At 56.6% G+C, this 21245-nt stretch overlaps 7 protein-coding genes across 7 annotated transcripts; 4 read left to right on the top strand and 3 right to left on the bottom strand.

The window, feature by feature from the left end:
• Nucleotides 1–1189: 1189 nt before the first annotated feature.
• Nucleotides 1190–1807, bottom strand: CMQ_5051 (mitotic spindle biogenesis protein; the record flags this gene model as incomplete). The annotated part of the gene is made up of 2 exons (XM_014315987.1): nucleotides 1190–1582; nucleotides 1655–1807. The coding sequence occupies 2 exons, from the start codon at nucleotides 1805–1807 to the stop codon at nucleotides 1190–1192; spliced, it is 546 nt and encodes a 181-aa protein (XP_014171462.1).
• Nucleotides 1808–3891: 2084 nt separating this feature from the next.
• CMQ_5073 (ai-bp family protein) lies at nucleotides 3892–5076 on the top strand (the record flags this gene model as incomplete). The annotated part of the gene is made up of 5 exons (XM_014316009.1): nucleotides 3892–3958; nucleotides 4153–4247; nucleotides 4488–4584; nucleotides 4642–4870; nucleotides 4974–5076. 5 exons carry the CDS (start codon nucleotides 3892–3894, stop codon nucleotides 5074–5076), a joined length of 591 nt encoding a protein of 196 aa, XP_014171484.1.
• Nucleotides 5077–9435: 4359 nt separating this feature from the next.
• Nucleotides 9436–11094, top strand: CMQ_4977 (60S ribosome biogenesis protein; the record flags this gene model as incomplete). The annotated part of the gene is made up of 1 exon (XM_014315913.1): nucleotides 9436–11094. One exon carries the CDS (start codon nucleotides 9436–9438, stop codon nucleotides 11092–11094), a length of 1659 nt encoding a protein of 552 aa, XP_014171388.1.
• A 527-nt stretch (nucleotides 11095–11621) lies between these two features.
• CMQ_5067 (37S ribosomal protein s16) lies at nucleotides 11622–12066 on the top strand (the record flags this gene model as incomplete). The annotated part of the gene is made up of 3 exons (XM_014316003.1): nucleotides 11622–11698; nucleotides 11743–11944; nucleotides 11998–12066. The coding sequence occupies 3 exons, from the start codon at nucleotides 11622–11624 to the stop codon at nucleotides 12064–12066; spliced, it is 348 nt and encodes a 115-aa protein (XP_014171478.1).
• A 365-nt stretch (nucleotides 12067–12431) lies between these two features.
• On the bottom strand, nucleotides 12432–15720 carry CMQ_4993 (glycine dehydrogenase; the record flags this gene model as incomplete). Its single annotated transcript, XM_014315929.1, has 2 exons — nucleotides 12432–12496; nucleotides 12567–15720. The coding sequence occupies 2 exons, from the start codon at nucleotides 15718–15720 to the stop codon at nucleotides 12432–12434; spliced, it is 3219 nt and encodes a 1072-aa protein (XP_014171404.1).
• Nucleotides 15721–17374: 1654 nt separating this feature from the next.
• On the bottom strand, nucleotides 17375–18758 carry CMQ_5082 (nup57-like nuclear pore protein; the record flags this gene model as incomplete). Its single annotated transcript, XM_014316018.1, has 3 exons — nucleotides 17375–17494; nucleotides 17548–18191; nucleotides 18533–18758. The coding sequence occupies 3 exons, from the start codon at nucleotides 18756–18758 to the stop codon at nucleotides 17375–17377; spliced, it is 990 nt and encodes a 329-aa protein (XP_014171493.1).
• Nucleotides 18759–19325: 567 nt separating this feature from the next.
• On the top strand, nucleotides 19326–20123 carry CMQ_4959 (NADH-ubiquinone oxidoreductasesubunit; the record flags this gene model as incomplete). The annotated part of the gene is made up of 4 exons (XM_014315895.1): nucleotides 19326–19345; nucleotides 19471–19698; nucleotides 19776–19908; nucleotides 19971–20123. 4 exons carry the CDS (start codon nucleotides 19326–19328, stop codon nucleotides 20121–20123), a joined length of 534 nt encoding a protein of 177 aa, XP_014171370.1.
• Nucleotides 20124–21245: the final 1122 nt, after the last annotated feature.

The following is a 21245-nucleotide window of genomic DNA, read 5'->3' as shown; positions in this document are numbered from 1 at the left end:
AAGGCTCAGGATGAGGAGCCAGCAACTGACGACAACAACGGTGACGACGAATGCCCAAGAGCGGGAGAGTTGAACTCTCTCTTTTTCTTTTTGTTAATTATATATATATACCCCCCTTCTCACGATACCTCTTGAGGTTCCCGGGCTCCCCTCTCGCATCGTCCCATCGAACTCTCGGATCGGATCCTGACGGCTCTGCAGTGGTGGTTCGAGATGACTTTCACAACGAAAAGAACCGTCAGGCAGCCAGTGTCATGAATGGTATCAGGGTTTAAAAAGCGGGAATGGGGTGTAGTGTTATTTTCGTTGGCTTGAATAGTCCCCGTCTTTTTTTTGTCTACCTTCTTCCTTCTTTTTCGTCGGCTGGTCTCTGGTCCGGCACGGAGCTTCGCCTTATTTCTTTTGTTTATGATATTCCCAGCTCTGGCCTTGGGTTTTTGCTTCCTATTGTTTGGCCCTGCCCAAACCAGGTAGACGAATCATGCCCGCTGCCGGCTTGTATTTGTTCATTTTTACTTTCCTCTTTTGACAGCCTTTACTATCACTATCCCCCCGCGTTCGTATTTGTTTACAGCTCTTGTTGCAGTGGGGCACGAGACGAGTTTATGGCTATGGGTTTACAGACAATCACGGGTCTGGTAGTTTGAATTGAGGTGCTTAAAACTCCGAACAGCAGTGCTTTACTAAGGAAGTGATGTAATTGCTCTCCTAATATAATTACAGTGACAAGTGTTGGGAGTCTCCCTTGCTACCAAGAACTTACGTCCAAGCATGAGATTGTCCACACAAGTTTACCCAACGTGCCGCGCCAAGCTTCATTCTATTGGATGAAGAGCCGCGGGTGCTACCAAGTGACGAAACCGTTCTCGACGCGGATGCAGCGGAACGTCCACATTGAATTGAAAAGGTGTGTCCCAGTACTTCGCATTCGTCAGCCTCATCGCCCTCCTCTCTTTTCGCAGGGCTTTCTTAAGCTTGGCACGTGCAAGTGCTGATTTGGGTTGGAAGTCTCTTTCGCAGAGTCAGGCTGATGCTGTGATCGACAAACTTTGGTGGGGAGGTGAAGCACACGGGGAAGCTGGACGTCAAAGGCCCGTTTCCAGCTGCAGCTCTTATCCAGCTGTCTCTCCCGCTTCGTTTCTACCCCATTTTTCTCTCATCTCTCTCAAGATGCAGACAGGCGGCCTCTTCAGGCCAGGGCCGACGTTGACTGCAGGCGCTGCCGCAGCTCGCGTTCCTTCTGGGCCACCTCACGCTCCAGCCGCTGGATGCTGTACTTGAGCTGTTCGCGGCGCTGGCGGGTCATGCGGGCCCGCAAGGCATCGGCGCCCATGGACTGCTTGGCCGTCCGGGCCGTCTTGGCCGTAGGCTTGGCTGTCGTCGTTGCTGATTTTGTCGCCGCCTGTCCCTCGAGCCGGCCGGCCTGCAGCGCGGCGCGCGCCTGCAGCGTGTCGATGCGGCGCGCCTGGCGTGCCAGCTGGGTCTCAGCGCGGTCGAGGAGGGCGGCCACGGAGGGACCGATCTCGCTTTGGAGAGAGGCCTCGGCTGCCGCGAGCGTGGGCTGTGGGACGAGCTCGTAGTGCTGGCACAGGTCAGAGCGGGAGAGCGACGAGCGAAGAGCAAGAAACTCAAGACTTTACGCCTCTTCACATACCCGCACGGTCTTCAGCACGCTCTCGAGGCGAGGAAAGTCGGCAACGCCAGCGTCCAACGTCGCCACCGAGGACTCGAGAAAGGACAGCGACGCGCGCAGCGAGTCAACGCAGTCGCCGTAGAGGCTGAGAGTGGACTGTTGCATGGCGGACATGACGTGCGGTCTGTGCGGTGCAGAGAGCGTTGGTGATCGTCTCGCGTGCGGAGTCTTCCGGTTATATTCAGACTTTTGTGTTGTCCTTTTCCCAGTGCAGCAACGCGTGCGGGGCTTCTTTGCCGTTTTGACGGATGCCGGTCCCGGTGTTGTGCACGGACCACTAGTTGCCCTTACATAAACAATCAATGGGACACGGCAAATTCCGTATAGAAAAGGCAAGGCCGCAACAGAAAGAGACGTGGAGCCTCATACATTCAAGAAGAAGCTCTCCGATCGTCCAGGACGCTGAAAACCGTTAGAGAGTACAAAGTGCCAGCGGCCCGACAATCGGACTGCTCTAATTCTGCCTACGCATATACGATTTGCAGTGGGCTATCGTATAATACTATTGTAGCAGAGCAGATGTAAGATAGTAGCGTAAATGAAACTCAGCTGCACTCAATGACGTGGCATAGCTTTGAAGACGAGCAAGACACCAGTCTGTACTCGATACGCCATATTCTTTTTGTCACGTAATGCGGGAAAGCGGGCCCCTCGCCTATCCTATTTCACAAAGTAAGGTGGACATTCAGTGGTACGGCCTGGATCACCATTGCACGCAACAGCATGGAGTAACCGCATTCTCGAGTGTCCTAATATGTATCCGAACCGCTACTGAATATAGGGCCCATTTCCGCTCGTCCATAGGAGCAATGATTGTGGGGCCGACCGATGTTTTCCCCTTTGCAATATACGAATTCTCTTTAAAAGCCATGTTTCGGGGTATGGCTTTTTGCATAGTACGGTCCCTTTCCCTTTCCTCCATCGATTTTCTCGCTCTGCATCGAACCTATTTCTTCCATCGTCACGAGTATGGCAACCCAACTTCTGGTTGAAAGCGTCCGGCCTATGTATTGTATGTGCAGGAGTCCGTGTTCGTGTTGTATAGTAGAGCCTTAACTCATCCAACTACCCCTGTTCTGGGTTGGCGCCGTGAGTTGCGAGCAGTCTTAATCGATTGACAGTCGGGAAAGCTGTAGGATTCGTTTCGTTCCGTCTCGCCCGCCTTGACGCTCGCGACGTGACAACGCCTAGCGATTCGGAAGAAGTGGACAAAGGACGCTGCATGAGCTATGTGAATGCAGTGTAGTTCGCCTGCCACCTGAAGCCGGAGCATGCAACCGAATCAATCGCGGTTGCAGAGATATGTGCAAAGGCCGCTTTAAATCGGCTTCTTTACGGCTAGACGCTGTGATGTCTCTACAAAAACATCATTAGACGTGCCACTATAGACGTGTGGGACACAAAGTTCTACTGCTCTACACCTGCTGTCTCTCTGTTCACCTCTCGACATTGCACGATAATGATAAGATAAGATACGCGTCAGACCACCAATTCTTGGGTCATTACTCGTATTTGCCACGATTCCTCTCGCCCCGTGCAGGCCTCACAGCTACCGAGGGTAGATACCGCACTAGTCCCCGTCGCCCGATGACCAGGCGATTGTCGATTCAGGCTGCTCTAGCAAAGATGCCGTCAAGGTATCGCCATTGAATGCTCGTAGCGCTGATTTGATTGCCTTGGCTGGTCCTTCCGTTATTATGTGTCGCTCAAAACGAACGAGTCCCCGCGAATAGACGGGAACCAATCAGATGGCAGCAGAGCCACCCAGCCCGTTTTAAACGTTGCACCGTCTTTCGCCGCCATCGGTCATTTGCCTTTTCTTTTCCCAAATCACGAGCTTCACTACCTCCCTCCCTCCTCCATCTCTTAAAAAAGCTTTGTCGTTTTCAAAAAGGGTCGCCTGCGACCTGCTACATTGGCTCTGATCTTCTCTCCGCTCGCCACCGTTCACACGCAGATCACACAAGCTAAGCTCAGACATGACCATGGCTTTCAAGGTATACAGAGTTGTGTTCGCCCCAGCTGGCTTACCTTGCACTCCTCCCTCTTTCCGCTCAGGCTATACAGAAACAAACGGCCAGGCTACGCGCTGCGACCTGCCTGAATTAAAAGGCTAACGGGTATCTGGGATGTGCTCTCTTGGCTTCTCGGTCTAGACTATCTCTGCAAAGGCCGCAATTGCTCTAGACAAAGAGCTGATGTCCAGTGGTGCCTTTTCTATTGATCAGCTCATGGAACTGGCCGGGCTGTCTGTCTCGCAAGCTGGTGCGTGCTCGCTGTATCTGCTTCTGCCTGGTGCTGGCTTATAGACTCATGTGATGAGCTTCTTAGTGTATCGCGTCCACCCTCTCAGCAAAGGCCGCCGGATTTTGGTGGCCTGTGGCCCTGGCAACAACGGTGAGCTTGCTGGACCGCCCAGCCCTTCGGCCATACTCTGACATGGAGCTAATCAAGACCAGGCGGAGACGGACTCGTTGCTGCCAGACACCTGAGACATTATGGCTATGAGCCTTCCGTCTTCTACCCCAAGCGTAGTAAAACCGATCTGTATCAGGTAAGATACATCCTGGTTCCTTGTCCTCTTTCCTCGACCCGTACCTCCTCGTCCTCGTTCGTGTGCATTTACGTTTATTCACGCTGCCCAATGCTGCCAAAACTTGTATAAGAAAGTGAAAATTGCGACCCAATGCAACCCCCTAATGCAAAGCTTTCCATTATACGATGCTTTCGCCGTCAGCATGCCTCTATGTTATCCCCTGATGCACAGTATCCCCAAATGCTCATGTTTTCGTAGCGCCTGTCCAAACAGCTGGAGGACTTGGATGTTCTGTTCGTCGATGACTTCCCGACGGCCCTCGGATCGGCCGATCATGTCGTGGATGCTATATTTGGTTCGGACGTCCTCTCCCCGTTGTCGTCGAGTCGCTGATAGCTAATCTCCCGCATAGGTTTCAGCTTCTCGGGTGAGGTGCGGGAACCATTCCGGGCCGTTATTAAAGCCCTCGAGGAGACCGACCTCCCTGTGACATCGGTAGATGCTCCGTCATCGTGGGATATTGAAACCGGTCCGCCAACATCCGGTGTCGGGTGCAACTTTCATCCAGCTGTTCTTGTCAGCCTCACAGCTCCCAAGCCACTTTTGAACCATTTCAGGGGTCGCCATTTTATTGGAGGAAGGTATGCCAAGACTCGCCTCATTCTCTCCAACACCGCCAGCTTGTCTTCCATCCACTGCGCGTCGCTTTATAATAGCATACCTCTGCTCACAGCATGGTCCCAGATTTGTCGCTCCGTCAATCGCGCAAAAGTATGATTTCGATGTGCCGGAATATTCAGGGCTCGATCAGGTGGTAGAGGTGGGAAGCACTGAGGTGAAGCTGTAATTCTGACCCCAGGTTGCCAGAGAGATGATGACTGCGAGAGTGAGAAAGCAGCCCTGGGCGTCGTGAATGGTGGCCTCATATGACCTGACAGCCTCCAGTGCGGCTGTTTGGACATGTGGGACTCGGGCATTGCCCATCTACCATATCGTCGACGCTGACCAGCATACCGATTGGACATGTCAAGAGCGGAGGATGGTAAGCACCACAGAACTCGACAAAAATCAAGTACAGTTTCCCACAGACTGTGCAGTCAGCACGGTTCTCAGTGCACATTTAAGAAAGCTTCTGGTTCCGGAAGAGCTTCTGCCAGTCTGAATTGGTTCGCGAAGAAATAGTGCTGATGGTGATGATAGTTCCAGACAGGCTAGGATCTGTCCGTATGGCACTTGATCTTCCTGGAGTTGACTGCCGCTACCGGTCATCACCCGGTCAAAGAGGTGGTCACGCTTTGCCACGGACTGAGGTCGTTTCAGGGAGCAGGGCGTCGATCCTATCTGGTACTTAATTCTGGCTAGCTCACAGCGTCTCAGAGCGTGTCGGGGGGGGGAGAACCAGAGGCGAGAAGACGTCTAGCAGCCGATGGCGAACGAGGTGACGGAGGTAAGAGGGGAAGAAGGGGGCAACAACCGGAGAGTTGGCTCCGTCTAGGGCTTCAGCTGCGATTATAGAAGGCCTGGTGTCCGTTGAAGAAGGGACATCTGGCACGATCGTAGTAGTCTCCTTCTTTCTGCGCCTGGGCGCCCGGCCCTTCCTTGTCCGAGTTTTATGGCGATGGCCCAACCTACTGGCACGTAATAATAGAGGCGAATATTTTCCCAGTCTCAGCAACACGTGATGCGCCAGATCGACAGGAGCTGGGCTGCGAGTCGGTATGTTCCGGCTTTCTTTTTGCCTCTTTCCTTTGTTTTCTATGTCTATTATTATGTTATTTTGTTATTTTAGACCTTGGGTTAGCCTCTGGTCGGGGCCTAGGCCTGGGGTTGTCTAGGTTTTGGTTTGCGGTGACTAGTGTTTTAGTGTTTTGTTTTGGCTTTCTCCATGGTCGACCAGTCTGTCCGGCTGCCTTATTTGTCTTGTGCGTATGGCTGGCTGGCTGACTGGTTGGCTGGATGGCCGTCTGTCTTTATTCTCTCTACCTGTTGCGTACTGCTGTCCATCTACCACATGCCGGCTGTCAGGAAGTGTAACAAAGGGACCATCAGTCTATTTTCCCTCAAGGGAGCCTGTCAACCGGCCCTGGCTTCTGGAAGTGTTCTGCTGGCTACAAGCGCGTGGATCTCAGCTGTCATGGCCGCCTAATCAAGATCGTAGACGGTAACCGACGAAGGGAGGGAGGGGGGTGGGGGGGCGGTAGAGGGGAAAGACAAAGTGCGGGATCTGTGTTTTGCGGAATACAAGGACATATATGGTGTGGCAGATGCATCGGCCAGGGCCAGACTGGGCTGAAGGGCAGGATAATAGTGCCCATGCCGGTCCACTCGTACTGCCAGGCCCAGTATATTCGTACAGACTACAGATGCTATGTAAGATACGTAGCAGCAGTACCATGCATCTTAGCGTACAGAACGCGTAGTATGTAGCAGCACCCACGTGCCGACTGGCTCCAGCTGTCGGGTTCCAGCGTGAGGCACATGCTGCGTAGGCTCTCTTGTCGGCCGGCGTACATCGTACTGGTGTTGCGCCTGGGTCGGTGCCAGTCGCAGAGACAGGCTTGCTGCGAGCAGCCGGAACAAAAGCTCCAGCCATCCTTGTCAGATAGGTCAGTGCTGGCTGCTGACAGCACCAGTCGTGCGGACAGGCGTGCTGCAAGTGTGCATAATAGTACGGATAGGAACAGCAGTTGTATGTAGATCTATGTATCCTACCAGACGGACAGCAGAAACGGGTGAATTGTGGCCCGGTTTTTTTCTCCCTGGTTTTTCTGCACCGAGTATTTCTGCCTGCTCTGCATCATGTACTCCGTACTCCCCGTATACATACTCCGTCTTTGTTCGATTTGTCTGCTCCATTGTTCCATCTGCTCACCTGCTCGTCCGCTCATCTGCTCCATTGCTCCATCTTGCTCCATCGGGCTCCTTCTCGATCCACCGGCCCTGTCTTCTTTCCGCGCATCGAACCGCACAGCTGGATCTGCGCCAAGCGCCAGTGGCTAGGTGTCTAGCAGCCGGAATTTTGCCCGTTTCACGATGCTCCCTAATTCCTTTTTGCCGTTTTGTCCTGGGCAGCAGCCACGTTTTTGGGCCGATTTTCTGGCGGTGTGTCTGCGGGCCGAAGTAGCGGATGGGATAGTTTCTTTTCTTTTTTTTCTTTTTTTTTTTATTAAAAGAAAAAAACCTTTTTTTTTCTGCTTTCACCTCCCTGGCGGGTTTTTCGTCTTTCTTCGTCCAGGGCTCCTGGCGGCGAACAAGGGCCTTGTTAGCCTGCAAACCCACCGACTTGCATAGCGACTAATACCCCCCATTACCCCCATTACCCCTTCCTCCCCATTATGCCGGCGCATCTCTCGGCTATTTATCGCTGCCAGGCGCTTCAAAAGAAAGCGATCCGAAGCGGACGCGGCCGCAAACGCACACAATTAGCCTCTGACAATGGAGAGAAATTAGCACGGCCGTGCAAAAATGCAAGCAGGCAAAATACACCGTTCAGGAGTGTCGGTACCTGACGGCCGATGCGCCGTTTATTCGTCGCGCTTTAGCGGGCTGTCCCCTTCCAACCTCTTCATAGGCTAAACTAGCGACCCCCTGCAGAATGTACTCCGTACGGAGTACTCCGTGCCCGTTTCTTATATTGCGTGCACGCGCAGGTAGCCCGGAGCACGGTCGCGTGGCATGCATACACGACAGGACACAGGCCGGGGCTGTCGTCATCGTCAAATCACTTACATGGCTTCGACTCGACGGCCGGCAGCACGCAGAGTCTGCCACTCGCCCGCAGACAGGCCCTGTACTACAAGGCACGCGCGCAGTGAGTACACCGCTCTTGCGCTGTATTTCAGTGGTCGTGTGCGCTAAGCGTCCCAGAGCCTGGGTCCCACTTTCGCGCGCATTAGCGACCACCAGCAAAACGGTCGTATGTAGACAGTAGCCACGTCGCAGTCGCAGGCCTCGGCCGCTTCGCAAGCGCGCGCTCAGCTTCTTCACCGGATGGCGGTATGGCGGCATATGTATGATACGAGTAACAAAAGCTAAAAAGAACCAGCGGGTGCTGGCAATCTCGACTGCCAGCCCGACAGGACACATTGCAGTCCCGCTCCCGTTCTATGTCACGGCCAGATAGTCGCGCTGCATGTGTAAAAAATGCCGTATCGGATCATTCTCTGCCACGAGTCTTTTTCTGCTCCAAATCAAGCAGCTCTTTCCAGCCGCGATGCCTGGTCACGCCGCCTTGTACTATGTATGTATGGCCTAATTCGACGCGCCAGTATTTTCGCGGGCTATATTCCTAGGCTGTCTCCACACTCTCTCGCCTCGGAACCGAGCAGCTGGGCAGCATTCGCCACCGACCAAATGCTGTCCCTGGTCCTTGGGCTCTCTCTTGGGGGGTGCCTGGTCTGGCCTGGACATGCCGGGATGAGCCTGGAGCTGGGGTGGTGCTGAGAGGGAAGCAGATGAGTGCCGTACTCCGTGCTTCTCCTGTGCAGTTGTCATGCTCCCGTCTTGCGTGCGTTTCCTCTCTTGACAGCCGACCACCTTTAACGGGAGTCCTGGGATGGGCTGGCTGCAGTAGCTGCAGCGCCCCGGTCTGCCATGTGTCTCGCCGAGTTTCAGCTACCTAGGTTCGAATGGTGGTTGCATGCGCGGCCAATGGCTAGCTGCCAGATCTCTGGCATCCACCCTGGTGGGCTGACATGACGGCATAAGCTGCCCAAATAGAGGCAGGGCCCCTACATTTCCGGCAGTCCCGACCACTGCTGCGCCCCGTCGCTGTGGCAGAAGAAAGCTGTTCATCATCACGAGTCCGGCTAGAGGAGTCGTCCGGGTTGACATTCTCTTCAGACTGTCTCCCGACAGCGCAGAAATCCTAGAGCAGACTCCGTACTTGCGTTTTCTGGTATCCTACCTTCCAGGTCGCAGTGCTTGGCTGCGTTGTCGGATAGCAAGGCTGAATGAAGCTCGTTCGCTGAGGTAATGCAAGTCGCGTGACCTGACTCCGCCAACAAGGCTTCTGCGATTTTGCGATTTTGCGATAAGCTTGTTATCGGCCTGTGGGGCAACCCTGGTTTTGGACTTTGCCCCGCGATGAAGAAAAAAGATGCTTAGAAAGCACGTTCAGCACCGCCAGCTTGAAAGCATCTTTGCCCGGCAGAGCACGCTGAGACGGCGCTTGCACTTATCGTGAACGAACGCCAGCCGGATCAACATGGCACCACCACGCGACCACCACGAGGACGAGGACGACTCGGAGCCGGAGCTGCTGGCGGCCGAGGATGCGATGGAGGAGATTGGCGACGATGACGGCGACGATGTGGCGATGGACAGCGGAGCCGACGACGACGACGACGAGATGGAGGAGCTGCTGCTGGTGAACGACTCGATTGCGTACTTTGATGCGCACCGGGACTCAGTTTTTGCCATCGCGCAGCATCCACGCTACCCTTCGCTGGTGGCCACAGGCGGCAGCGAGGGTGACGGCGATGACGCGCCTGGCAAAGGATACGTCGTCGACACGTCGGCTGCTGTCTCGCGCCCGGTGCTGCCGCCCAGTTTCAGCAGCGACCCGGCCGCCATGGCCCATCGCAGCGTCCAGCTGGAGCCTGTCTTCGCCATCGACGGTCACACTGATTCCATCAACACGCTAGCCTTCACTCAACCCAACGGTGACTTTCTCGTCTCGGGCGGTCTCGACGGTCGCATGCGCGTCTATTCTGTAGCCGTGCGCCCGAGCCCAGACGCCAATGTCGCCTTCCGCTTCGTTGCCGAGGCCCAGGAGGTGCCCGAGATCAACTGGCTGGCCGCCTGTCCGGCGCCGGCCCACCCCAACACCATCGCCCTTGGCGCCTCCGACGGCTCCGTCTGGGTCTACACTATCGACAACAGTGCTGCCGATCCGGCCGCTGCCCTGCAGATCGTCCAGTCATACTTTTTGCACACGGCCTCCTGCACGGCTGGTGTCTGGTCGCCTGATGGCCAGCTGCTCGCCACCGTGTCCGAAGACAGCAGCCTGCACGTTTGGGACGTCTGGGGTGCCGCTTCTGCCAAGGGAATCACCAGCAGCAGCAGCAGCACCGGTGGCCAGACCGTCGTCTCGTTGACTGCCACCGACCAGCGCTTTGAGGTTGATGGTGGCCTCTTCTCCGTGGCTATCTCGCCTGGTGGCGGCGTCGTCGCTGTCGGTGGTGCCGGCGGCCTCATCAAGATTGTCGGCCTCCCACGGCTGTCCGGTGTCGGTTCTTCTGTTGCTGGCGGTGGTGCAGGCGGAAAGACCGCACGCAGTGCTGCTGCTGGCCGCCAGAGCGCTGCTGCTGCTCAGGCCGGCACCATTTTGGCGTCGCTGCAGGTCCAGTCTGACGGCGTCGAGACGCTCGCCTTTGCGCCGCCTCCGCTGACTCTGCTGGCTGCTGGCTCTGTCGATGGAAGCGTCACCGTCTATGATGCCAGCCGCTCCTTTGCCGTCCGCCGTCACATCGCTGCCGCTCATGACGAATTCTCGGTCGTCAAAGTCGAGTGGGTGCGCTCGCCCCCCATTGCCTCCGCCTCCGCTTCCGCCTCTGCTGCTGCTGCTGCTGCCGGTCCCGCCCAGTGGCTGCTCACCAGCTGTGGTATGGACGGTGTAGTCCGTCGCTGGGACCTGCGTGCCAATGCGGCCGCCTCGGTCGCCCCCAGAAATCCGGCTGCTGCTGCTGCTGCCACCGCTGCTCAGCCTGGCAGCGGCGCTACACCCGCCGGTCTCGTGCGGGAGTGGCGTGGCCATCGTGGTGATGGAGAGGGTGGTGGCGTTCTTGGCTTTGTGCAGGGCGAGACTGGAGAGCGCGTCATCACCGCCGGCGACGACGGCGTCGTGCTGGTGTTTGAGGCGTAAGCCCTGCTGCATGTGCCTTACCCGGTTCCGGATGTTATCACCATCATAACCACTCGTCCTACGGGCACGGGACAGACGCGATCATGTTCGCTTCCATGGTAGCTTGTGTTTTGAGGCTTGCTGGGCGACCGTGTCTCGAAGACCATCGCGAATGCTCGACAGCAATTCTTAGATGGTGACGGGAACCAGCCAGCCCACTCGTAAAGAAACCGACATGATGAGAACAAATCGTTTCAGATTGCAGATCGCAGATAGGACGGAAGACAGAAGATAACAAAAAATGAAGACAATGTTGCAGCTGGTTCACGCATGCAGGAGCGATGATCTGTGGTTGGAGAAGACCCACTATACATGACTAATACTAGATGACTAAGCACATTGGCCAGTCCCGCGCTTGAGGCTATTCGAGATTTTCGCCGGCACAACGAGCAAGCGACCGCAGAGGAGAAGCAGCTGCGATCGCCCCTCGAGCGTATACAAGTCGCCGCATCTCTGCCCACCAGCCTCTTCCACCAGAAAAGTCCGGAATGGTTGTCAAGATCCGGCTCGCGCGCTTCGGCCGCACCAACTCGCCGTTTTTCAACATTGTCGTAGCCCAGGCGAGGTGCGTTTTCCGTTCCTCTCTTCCTCCCCTTACTGACCATCCAGGTCTGCACAGCGCGGACGGCCGATGGAGGTGCTCGGCACGTACAACTCGCGGCCGGAGCGGGACCCGTACGAGGAGGCGTCTGGACGGCGCGGCACAGCCGGCAAGGCACACAAGGACGTGCAGCTGGACGTGACGCGGACAAAGTACTGGATCGGCGTCGGGGCGCAGCCAACCGACACCGTCTGGCGCATACTGTCTATGGTGAGTTGGGAGACGGGGGAGAAAACGACAAAAACAGCCAGCTGACAGAACAGGTCGGCATCCTGGAACCGAAGCAGCGGGCAAATGCCGACAAAACCGGCACGACTGCGCAAAAGGCATAGTGGTGAAGGACGGCAGCGTGGGATAGAAGCGGGAGCGCAAACGAGGCCGACGATCGCCGGCTGCATGTGGAACGTATACCCACGAATGTGTAACAACAGGACAATGCATGATTTAAAAGAGCGGTTACATTGTACAAGTTGGATTTTTTGAATTGACACAGTCTTGACCAGAGACGGTCTCGTGGACGGAAACAGGACTTTAAATCCATCTAGGTTATACGGCCTTATATAAGAACAGATCACATGCTTGGTACATGGCTCTCCTGTTGTTGAGAACGGCCAGGCTGTGCTGATCTTCGTTTTCATCTATTCCTTGGGTGTTGTTGAAACCCATTATCCAAACGCCAGTCGTATTCAAAGTCTTCTCATTCCTGGCCGGTCGTGTCCACGACGGGAGGACAGGTGCAGAAGAGGTTGAGGTCACCGTAGGCTGCTTTGTTAGTGGGAGGAAGAAAAAGAAAAAAAGAAAGAAAAAGAAGGGAAAAAAAAAAAAGACTCACTATCATCCACCCGGGCCACCGACGGCCAGAACTTCTTCTCGCGCAGATACGGCAGCGGGTACACGGCCGTCTCGGCCGAGTAGGGGCGGTCCCAGGCGGCGCCGACGACGTCGTGAATGGGATGGGGTGCCATCTTGAGGACGTTGCCGACGCGCGGCGCACGGCCTTCCTCGACGTCACGGATCTCGGCGCGGATGCTGACGAGGGCGTCGACAAAGCGGTCTAGCTCGGCCTTGCTCTCGCTCTCGGTCGGCTCGATCATCAGAGTGTTGGCCACAGGCCAGCTCATCGTCGGCGCGTGGAAGCCGTAGTCCTGCAGCCGCTTGGCTACGTCGATGGCCTCGATGCCGGCCGAGTCGTGAAAGGGTCGCAGGTCGAGGATGAACTCGTGCGCGCAGCGGCCGCGCGCGTTCGTGTACACGATCGGGTAGTGCGGCTGCAGCCGGCTAAGCAGGTAGTTGGCGTTGAGCAGCGTCAGCTTGGTCGCCTTCTTGAGACCAGCGCCGCCCATCAGCAGATTGTAGGCCCAGCTGATCGGCAGGATGCTGGCACTGCCAAAGGGCGCGCTGCTAACGGCCGGCAGCGCCGTTCCCGTTCCCTCGCTGTCGGCAATAAAGTAGTCCGTCTCAGGCGGCAGGGTCACGGCCAGGTGCTCCTTGACGCAAATGGGCCCTGAACCCGGCCCGCCGCCACCGTGAGGAATGCAAAAGGTCTTGTGCAGGTTCAGATGGCACACGTCGGCGCCAATGTCGCCCGGCGAGCAGAGCCCAATCTGTGCGTTCATGTTGGCACCGTCCATGTAAACCTGGCCGCCGTGAGCATGCACGAGGTCGCAAGCCTGCCGCACGCCCGGCTCAAACACGCCAAACGTGCTCGGGTACGTGATCATGATGGCCGCCAGCCGGTCGGCGTACTTGGCGCACTTGGCTTCCAGGTCGTCCAGGTCCAGGTTGCCCGTCTTGGCATCGCAGCGCACCGGCACTACGGCCAGGCCGGCCATCGCGGCCGATGCTGGGTTGGTGCCGTGGGCTGACACCGGGATCAGACACACATCACGTGACTTGTCGCCGCGCAGCTCGTGGAACCGCCGGATGGCCCGCAGACCCGCAAATTCGCCTTGAGCTCCCGAGTTCGGCTGCAGCGACACCGCGTCCATGCCGGTGATGTCGCGCAGCTGGTCCTTGAGGCAGCCCAGCAGCCGTCCATAGCCGGTTGCCTGGTCCCGCGGCACGAACGGGTGTAGCTGAGCGAAGCCGGGCATCTGCAGCGTCGCCATCTCGACTGACCCGTTCAGCTTCATTGTGCACGACCCCAGCGGAATCATCGAGTGCACCAGCGACAGATCCTTGGACTGCAAATGGTGAATGTACCGCAGCATCTCCGTCTCCGAGTGATGCGAGTTGAACACGGGGTGTGTCAGGTAGGCCGACGTGCGCCGGAACGGCTCGGGGATGAGAGGCACCTCGTCCATTTCGTCCAAGTCGTCCATGTCGTCCGCCTCGACCAGCAAGTGATGCACAAACGTCTCCAGTCCGGTCTTGATGCCCGCAAACGCGTGAAAGGCCCCGATCAGTGCCAGCAGGTCGTCGTGGCTCTTGGCTTCGTCCACGCTGACACCCACCTCGTCCGCACTCAGCTTGCGCAGATTGCACCCGTGAGCTTCGGCCACCGCCAGCAGCTGGTCGGCCTGACCGTTCGCACAGCGGATCACAAACGTGTCAAACACCGGCGCTGCCTTGACCTTCAGTCCCAGCTTCTCCGCTGCCAGCTGCAGGATCCGCGCTCCGCGCACCGCCCGTTCAGCTATCGCCTTCAACCCACCCGGCCCGTGGTACACGGCATATAGCGCGTTCATGTTGGCCAGAAGCGCCTGGGCCGTGCACACATTGCTCGTCGCCTTCTCGCGTCGGATGTGCTGCTCGCGTGTCTGCAGCGCCAGCCGCAACGCCCGGCCTCCCAGCCGGTCCTTCGACACTCCAATCAGCCGCCCTGGCATCTTGCGCTTATACTTGTCTGCCACCGCAAAAAAAGCTGCATGCGGCCCGCCAAAGCCCATCGGCACGCCCAATCGCTGTGCACTGCCAAACGCAATGTCCGCCCCCCATTCGCCCGGTGGCGTCAGCAATGTCAGTGCCAGCAGGTCCGTCGCGCAGCTCAGCAGTCCGCCGTGTGCGTGCACCCCCTCGGCCAGCGCCCGGAAGTCCACCACGCCGCCCTCTGTGTCCGGGTATTGCACCAGCACGCCCACCAAGTCCTCGCCGATCTCTGCCAAGCCTGAGCTCACAAAGTCTGCCGCCCCGACGTCCCGGACGTCCACCTTGATGCCGAATCCGTCTGCTCGCCCGCGCAGCACCGCCAACGTCTGCGGGTGCACCAGGTGCGACACCACAAACGTCTTGCCCGCTCGCCGTGACCGTGCTGTCGACAGCACGTTCAGAGACAGCGTCACCGCCTCGGCAGCTGCTGTGCCCTCGTCCAGCAGGCTCGCGTTTGCCACCGGCAGCGCCGTCATGTCCGTCACCAGCGTCTGGAAGTTCAGCAGCGACTCCAGCCGTCCCTGGCTGATCTCCGGCTGGTACGGCGTGTAGCTCGTGTACCACGCCGGGTTGTCCAGCACGTTGAGCTTGATCACCTCTGGTACTAGCGTGTCGTAGTAGCCCGCCCCAATGAAGCTCCTCGCCAGCACGTTCTCCGCTGCCACCGCCTGCGCCTCTGCTAGTACCTTGTGTTCCGGCAGCGCCTCCGTGATCGCCCGCGTCACCGCATCGCCCGGCCCTGACTGTGCCTTCGGGAAGAGTGGCCGCTCTGTCAGGATGTCCGCCGGCACCACCTGTGCCACAAACTCGTCTAGGCTCGCTACCGGGGGCGACAGCGCCTTCAGCATCGCCTCCGTCTCCGACTCGTCCGGCCCGATGTGGCGCCGCTCAAACGTGTCCAGAGCCGGATATGATTTGGCAAACGCGCTGGCCGTCGTCCAAGACACTGCTGCTGCGCTTCCAGCACTCGTCGATACACCCCGCGGTGAGCACCGCCGACATGTCCACGGAATTGCTGGCAGCCTGCTCGTCGTCCGCCGACCCGACAGCCTCGCCACGGCAGCAGCTCCAGGAAGCCGGCCGGGAAGCCGTGATGCCGCCAGTCCCCGCTTCAACATTGTAGTCGGGTAGGATAGCAAGCAGTAAAGGTAAAAGACGAAAGAGGGGCAGGGTGAAGATGTGCAGAAGTAAAGAGGTGAGAGCTCGGCCACACGATACGAATTGACCAAAAAACACAAGCTGGGGAAGAGTGGCAAAACTTGCAAATCTCAACTCATCACCGTCTCGACATGTGATCTGAGAGAAGAAGAACGGTGAAATAGGAAGGAATGACACGCCACTCCAGGGGAAAGAACGACACTGCACCTGCAGACAAACTGTCGAATAACAGCCCATTTAGCCCGCCAGCTTTGGGAAATATTACCGCATTCAGCAATAAATCCTAGCAAAGGGCTTTACTGGTCGGCCTTGCGTCGACGCCCCGCCAGCGGCAAAGTAGACTATCTTATCTTAGGGGCGTGTAAAGGCGTCTGTGACACTGTATGCGCATACTGTAGTCCGTCCTCAGTCCACCTCCAGTTTGGCCTCCTTCTTTGTGGATCTGTTCTGAGAACTTCCAGAAGAGGAAGTTTATAGGTATATTTCTCGGGAAAGCACGCAGGAAGTTGCAGTGATCACCGTGTGATTGGCTGCCCGTAAAAATCGGTTAGTCAGCTCCGACATCAGTCTTTACGCCGTATATGTCGTTGATGACTAAGCATCAAGCCGGGCAGGCGCACTACTCCGCACATCAAGAGATACGAAGCGACGAGATCACTATAACAACTTTAGGTAACCCCGAAACGCTACTAGTAGATGGTGGCTGCTGGATTGACCTCAGCTTTCCAGCGCGCCGACGTGCTCGTCCAGCGCAACTCGGAGCTGCTTGACTGACGTAGTCGGAATTAGGCGGCCCACATCAATGGGGCAATCGACAAAAAATCTACAATTAATTTAGTAAACGTGAACAACACTCAAAACAAGCCACTGTCGTACTCAGCAACACCCTCTCGCGCGCGTCTTTCTCGTCGACCCTCATAATGTTTGCAGGCCGTATGTCATTGCCGCCTGTTTTTATGTACCCTTTTGTCTGCCAGCGCAAGCTAACCGGATCTCTCATTGTGTCGCAATAGCCCCCAAGTTCTCGGAGGAAGATCTCCGCATCGGCGAGCTCGAGGCCGGCTACACTGTCCAGCAGTTCCTGACGACGGCGATCGTGCTGTACCTCTGTATGCATCCCCATTGACTACTACATATACGCAAGGGCCGCCTGCTGACTCTACCCGCGCAGCTCCTTTCATTGTCGAGGCCACCTGGAAGCTTTTTTGAGGCCCTCGAGCTGACACCGCTCGGGAAGAAACGGCTTCTGCTATTGCGGCATCATGGCGTGCCGAGTGTAAGATACGGACTAGACAATTCGGTGCACAGGACGGAGGACGGACAAGCCACCGCTGTTCTTCTGTGACGAGGCGCAGGATCGGATCAAAAATACAGAGGCAGCGATTATATCAGATACGGTTCGAGCTAGTAGGGCCGCGAGAAGCAAACGAATTCAACTGCAACGAACAGCGTCTTTCTCTTTCAAATACGGCCTGTTTTTGTACTTCCTAGCACCCCAAATGCCTACATTTCCTCTCTCTGCACTTGCACCCGGCCTGCGTCCCTCTTTGCAGCCGACATCTCGCATCCATCAGTCATGAGGCACGTGCCCTCGTAAGGCCGGCACGCATTCCTTTACCGAGCTGCCGCAAACCCGGCCTGTGGGTTGTCTTTCTGCCACGTCTCAAAGTCTACCTTGATCTGCTCCACCTCCTTCTTGAGGTGCTGCAGTTGCTTCTCATAGTCCTCGACGATCTGTCGACGGTTAGCTTGGCACGATGCCAACACAAGGAACAGGGCTTGCCAACCTTCTTTGCCTTTGCCTCGACGTCCTCGCCTAGACCCTCCTCCTCGCGCACGCCGCGCTTGTTCACCTCCACCCGCAGCGCATCAGCATAGTTGCGCAGCACGATCAGCCGGCTCCACAGCTCCTCCATGCGCGCGCTCAGTGCCGGGTCTTGCATCGTCTTCTCGATCGCCTGCAGCTTCTGCTTCAGGTCATCCTCGTCACCCGACAGGGCGTAGCCCCGGTTGCGCAGCACCTGCGTCTTGGCGGCCAGCGCCAGCACCCGCCGGCTCAGCTCGGCGTGTCGCCGCCGCGCCGCCAGCGCCCGCACACTCGTCTGCAGGTCGTGTTGCGACAAGATGGAGTCTAGCTTCGTGTTGATCTCGTGCAGGCCTGCGTTGAACGCCGCCACCGTGCGCCGCTGCAGCTGCAGCCGCGTCGCCAGACCCTCAAAGCCCGTGCACAGCACCGGCAAGTAGCCCGGCGCCGGCTTGTTCTGCAGCGCCTCCTCCCAATCGCGTGGGTTCTCAAACGCCTGCGGCTGAAAAAACGGCACCCGGCTCTCGTCCACCTTGTTGTAAAAGTACTCCTTGAAAACCGTCGTCGGCACGTCCGGCCGCCACTTACCCATGAGCGTGGCAATCTGATCCGGGATCGGCTTCTCCACTGTCCATCGCTGTCGTCAGCCCGTGTCCCACATAGGATACATACATAGAAGAGATGGGGACGGTACGTACGAGGCGCGGCAGGCTGCCCTGGCTGCCATAGCGAGCTTCCCCATAAGCTAGACTGGCTTGCTGCAAACTGCTGCTGTTGTTGCTGCTGTTGTTGCTGTTGTTGCATTTGCTGCATTTGCTGCAGCTGTTGTTGCTGCTGTTGCTGTTGTTGCTGTTGTTGCTGTTGCTGCTGCTGCTGTTGGAGTTGCTGCTGCTGTCCCTGTTGTGTCGAGCCAAAGAGGCTGGACCCCAAAGCTGGCTGTGCTGTCTGTATCGGTCCATCAAAAAGACCTCCCGAAGGCTGCGTAGCCTGTGTAGAAGCGCCAAACAAGCCGCCGGCTGGCTTTGTTGCTGTCGAGCTTCCAAAAAGGCCTCCGGTCGGTGCTGTAGCTGCCGTCGCCGTGCCGAAAAGGCCACCCGTTGGTTGGGCGTTGGTTGCTGGCTGTCCAAAGGGCGATGCTGCCGTCGTGCTGCTGCCGAACAGTCCAGTCGTGGGCTTTGCCCCAAACAAGGACATGGCTGATATGCTCACTCGGCTGGTACTGAGAGAAGGGGATGCAAATGACGCGAAGATAAGCTGTTTCCCGAGAAACAAAACAAGGGCCGCGTTGTTCCTGAAGCTATATCCCCGACCACGAAAATTTGAAAAGAATCACCGCGCTGTTCGACGCCGGAAATTCTGCTCAAGATGTCCTCCGCTCCTGTGTCCTGGATATCAAGGTGCCGAAAGCGCCAGCACAAGGAAGTTAGAGCAGGACCTTCAGACGCGCCTCAACAAGCAAGAAGCAGTGGAAAGAATTAAAAAGTGGGTACGAGGACGTTCACCTGGGCTACAGCCTAGTGCTCTGTGATTGGCTGGCCACCTTTCCTCGCATCGGTGTGGGCCTGGCCAATAAAATCCCGGAATTGCCTGCTGACCCGGTCGGTTCACCTTGGCTTTTCCGGACCAGAAAATTGCCGGAGCTCAAAATCGAAAGACCTCACAATCATCACGTCCGTCCGCCCACTTCCGCCGTCCCCAGTCCCACCCAAACTACTCGTCCACCCCCCGACTGTCGCTGCTCAGCGCTGAAAATCAGAAATCATGTCGACCCGCAAGCCCTTGTATGTCCCTTTGCTCCGCGGAAAGCCGGGATCGCTTCCTTCTGCCCAAACCGAGGGAGAGAGGGCTGTCCCGGCGGGCCTCGAAGTCAGAGCCGATCCACTGATGCGTGACTTCCGATTTGTAGGTTCAGCCAGCAGCTTCTGCTCGACACCACCCCGCTGCCCGAATCGATCCCTAAGGTCAAGGAGATTGGAGCGAGCTCAGGCCCCCTCCTCTCGGCATCCTTCTTCATTGGCGCCCGCTGCCGGCCATACAATGACGACTACATGCAGTGCAAGGCTGAGAACCCCGGCAATGGCGAGGTCGAGTGTCTGAAGGAAGGCCGGAGGGTGACCCGGTGTGCACGGAGCGTGTGAGTCGGTCCAATTGGCCTGTCATGGGCCGGATGGCGGATGGATGGAAGCATGCTGACCTGGTGGAATTGCGCAGCATCGATGACATCAACAAGAGCTGCCTGGAGTCTTTCCACTCGCATTGGCAGTGCCTCGACAACAACAACCAGCAGCTGTGGCAGTGCCGGCCAGAAGAGTGGAAGCTGAACAAATGCGTCTTTGAGAACCTGGTGCGTGTTTGTCTTTCCAGGACGCACCTTTGGGACCGTCGTCTGTCTAACTGCCGCAACAGAATCTGGAGAAGGTCATCCCGGACGCGTCCAAGGGCACGCCCATACATCTCCGCAGCAAGCAGATCTACGCGCACTACAACAGAGGCCTTGTCGAGAAGCCCTTTGTGCCGGCAAAGGCACCGGCGACAGAGGCCGCTGCACCGGCGTCGTAAGAGTCGAGGCGCTGTTGGCGAGACCAGCTGACCGGACGGCTGGGCGTCAATGCTGTTTGGAAACGAGAACAACACATGCATTGGCTTGAGGGGAGATGCGAGCGCCTCTCGCAGGCAGCACCATGTGTACATATGTAGCGGTTATCAAGCAACCTGAATGAGACAAGCATTGAAAAGAATATCCAATGTCACCACTTCACGGCAGTGTCTGTTCCATGCTGAAGGCTTGGTCGGACCCTCTTGCTTTTTTTAGCATGCATCGGCTACTTGACAAACTTGCGCGCAATGTGATGGTGCGGCCTCAGGGGAAGGACAAAAAACTCTCGCCATGGTAGGAAACCACAACACGTAAATCCAAGCTCTACGCCATCTGGCGCTTCCAGTACTCTAAAACACTGGCAGTTGATAGACATAATGCAAGTTCCTAATCCACAAACTGTACAGAGTACAGTGTGTCCTATACCGCGTTCTGAGTTTGACACGTTGTATCTTACCAGCTCTGGCCTTGTGCTCTCCTTGGATTGTGTATCAATTTTGGTCTATGGTTACTGCATCAACAGGCACACGTCTGCAGTGCTCCGATTTTTCCGTTTAATGTCACAATTATCATCAGGTTTGGTTACCCAAACACCTTTCAAAGTCGTCTGATTGGAATTCTCTGGCCCACTATCCTATATATTGGCACATTCTTCCTACCTGCTTATCCAGAGGATCAGAGACAGAACTACGCATCCGAGATGAACACAGATATATTACTGTACAAACAAATGCTTCATCTCCTACAGGATCCTACAGGATACGGTAGTCAGACTCGAATACTGTGCAGTCAATCTGCAGAAATCATCCACTCGCCTCGAAACGCATTCTTTGTGACGTAGTCCAATTTATAGACTCGTACAATAAACACGATTCTCGGAATCTTAGTGAACTCAATGAATCGAAGCAGAAAGGGCCGACATACCTGTACAAGCTACGAGTGCTTCGTGGATATCTTATATCACGACTAGCGATCGTAGCTTACCACTAACGACCTGGTAAAACAGGACTTGAAGTTTCGAATATCGAATGCCACACTGAGAGCTGTCGGCCATACTTGCCTTGTGTAATTATTTAGTGACTGTG

The sequence above is a fragment of the Grosmannia clavigera genome, assembly GCF_000143105.1.
Source record: "Grosmannia clavigera kw1407 unplaced genomic scaffold GCSC_160, whole genome shotgun sequence".
NCBI lineage: Eukaryota > Fungi > Ascomycota > Sordariomycetes > Ophiostomatales > Ophiostomataceae > Leptographium > Leptographium clavigerum.
The sequence above is the reverse complement of the archived record's forward strand: the minus strand, read 5'-3'. Positions and strand labels throughout refer to the sequence as shown.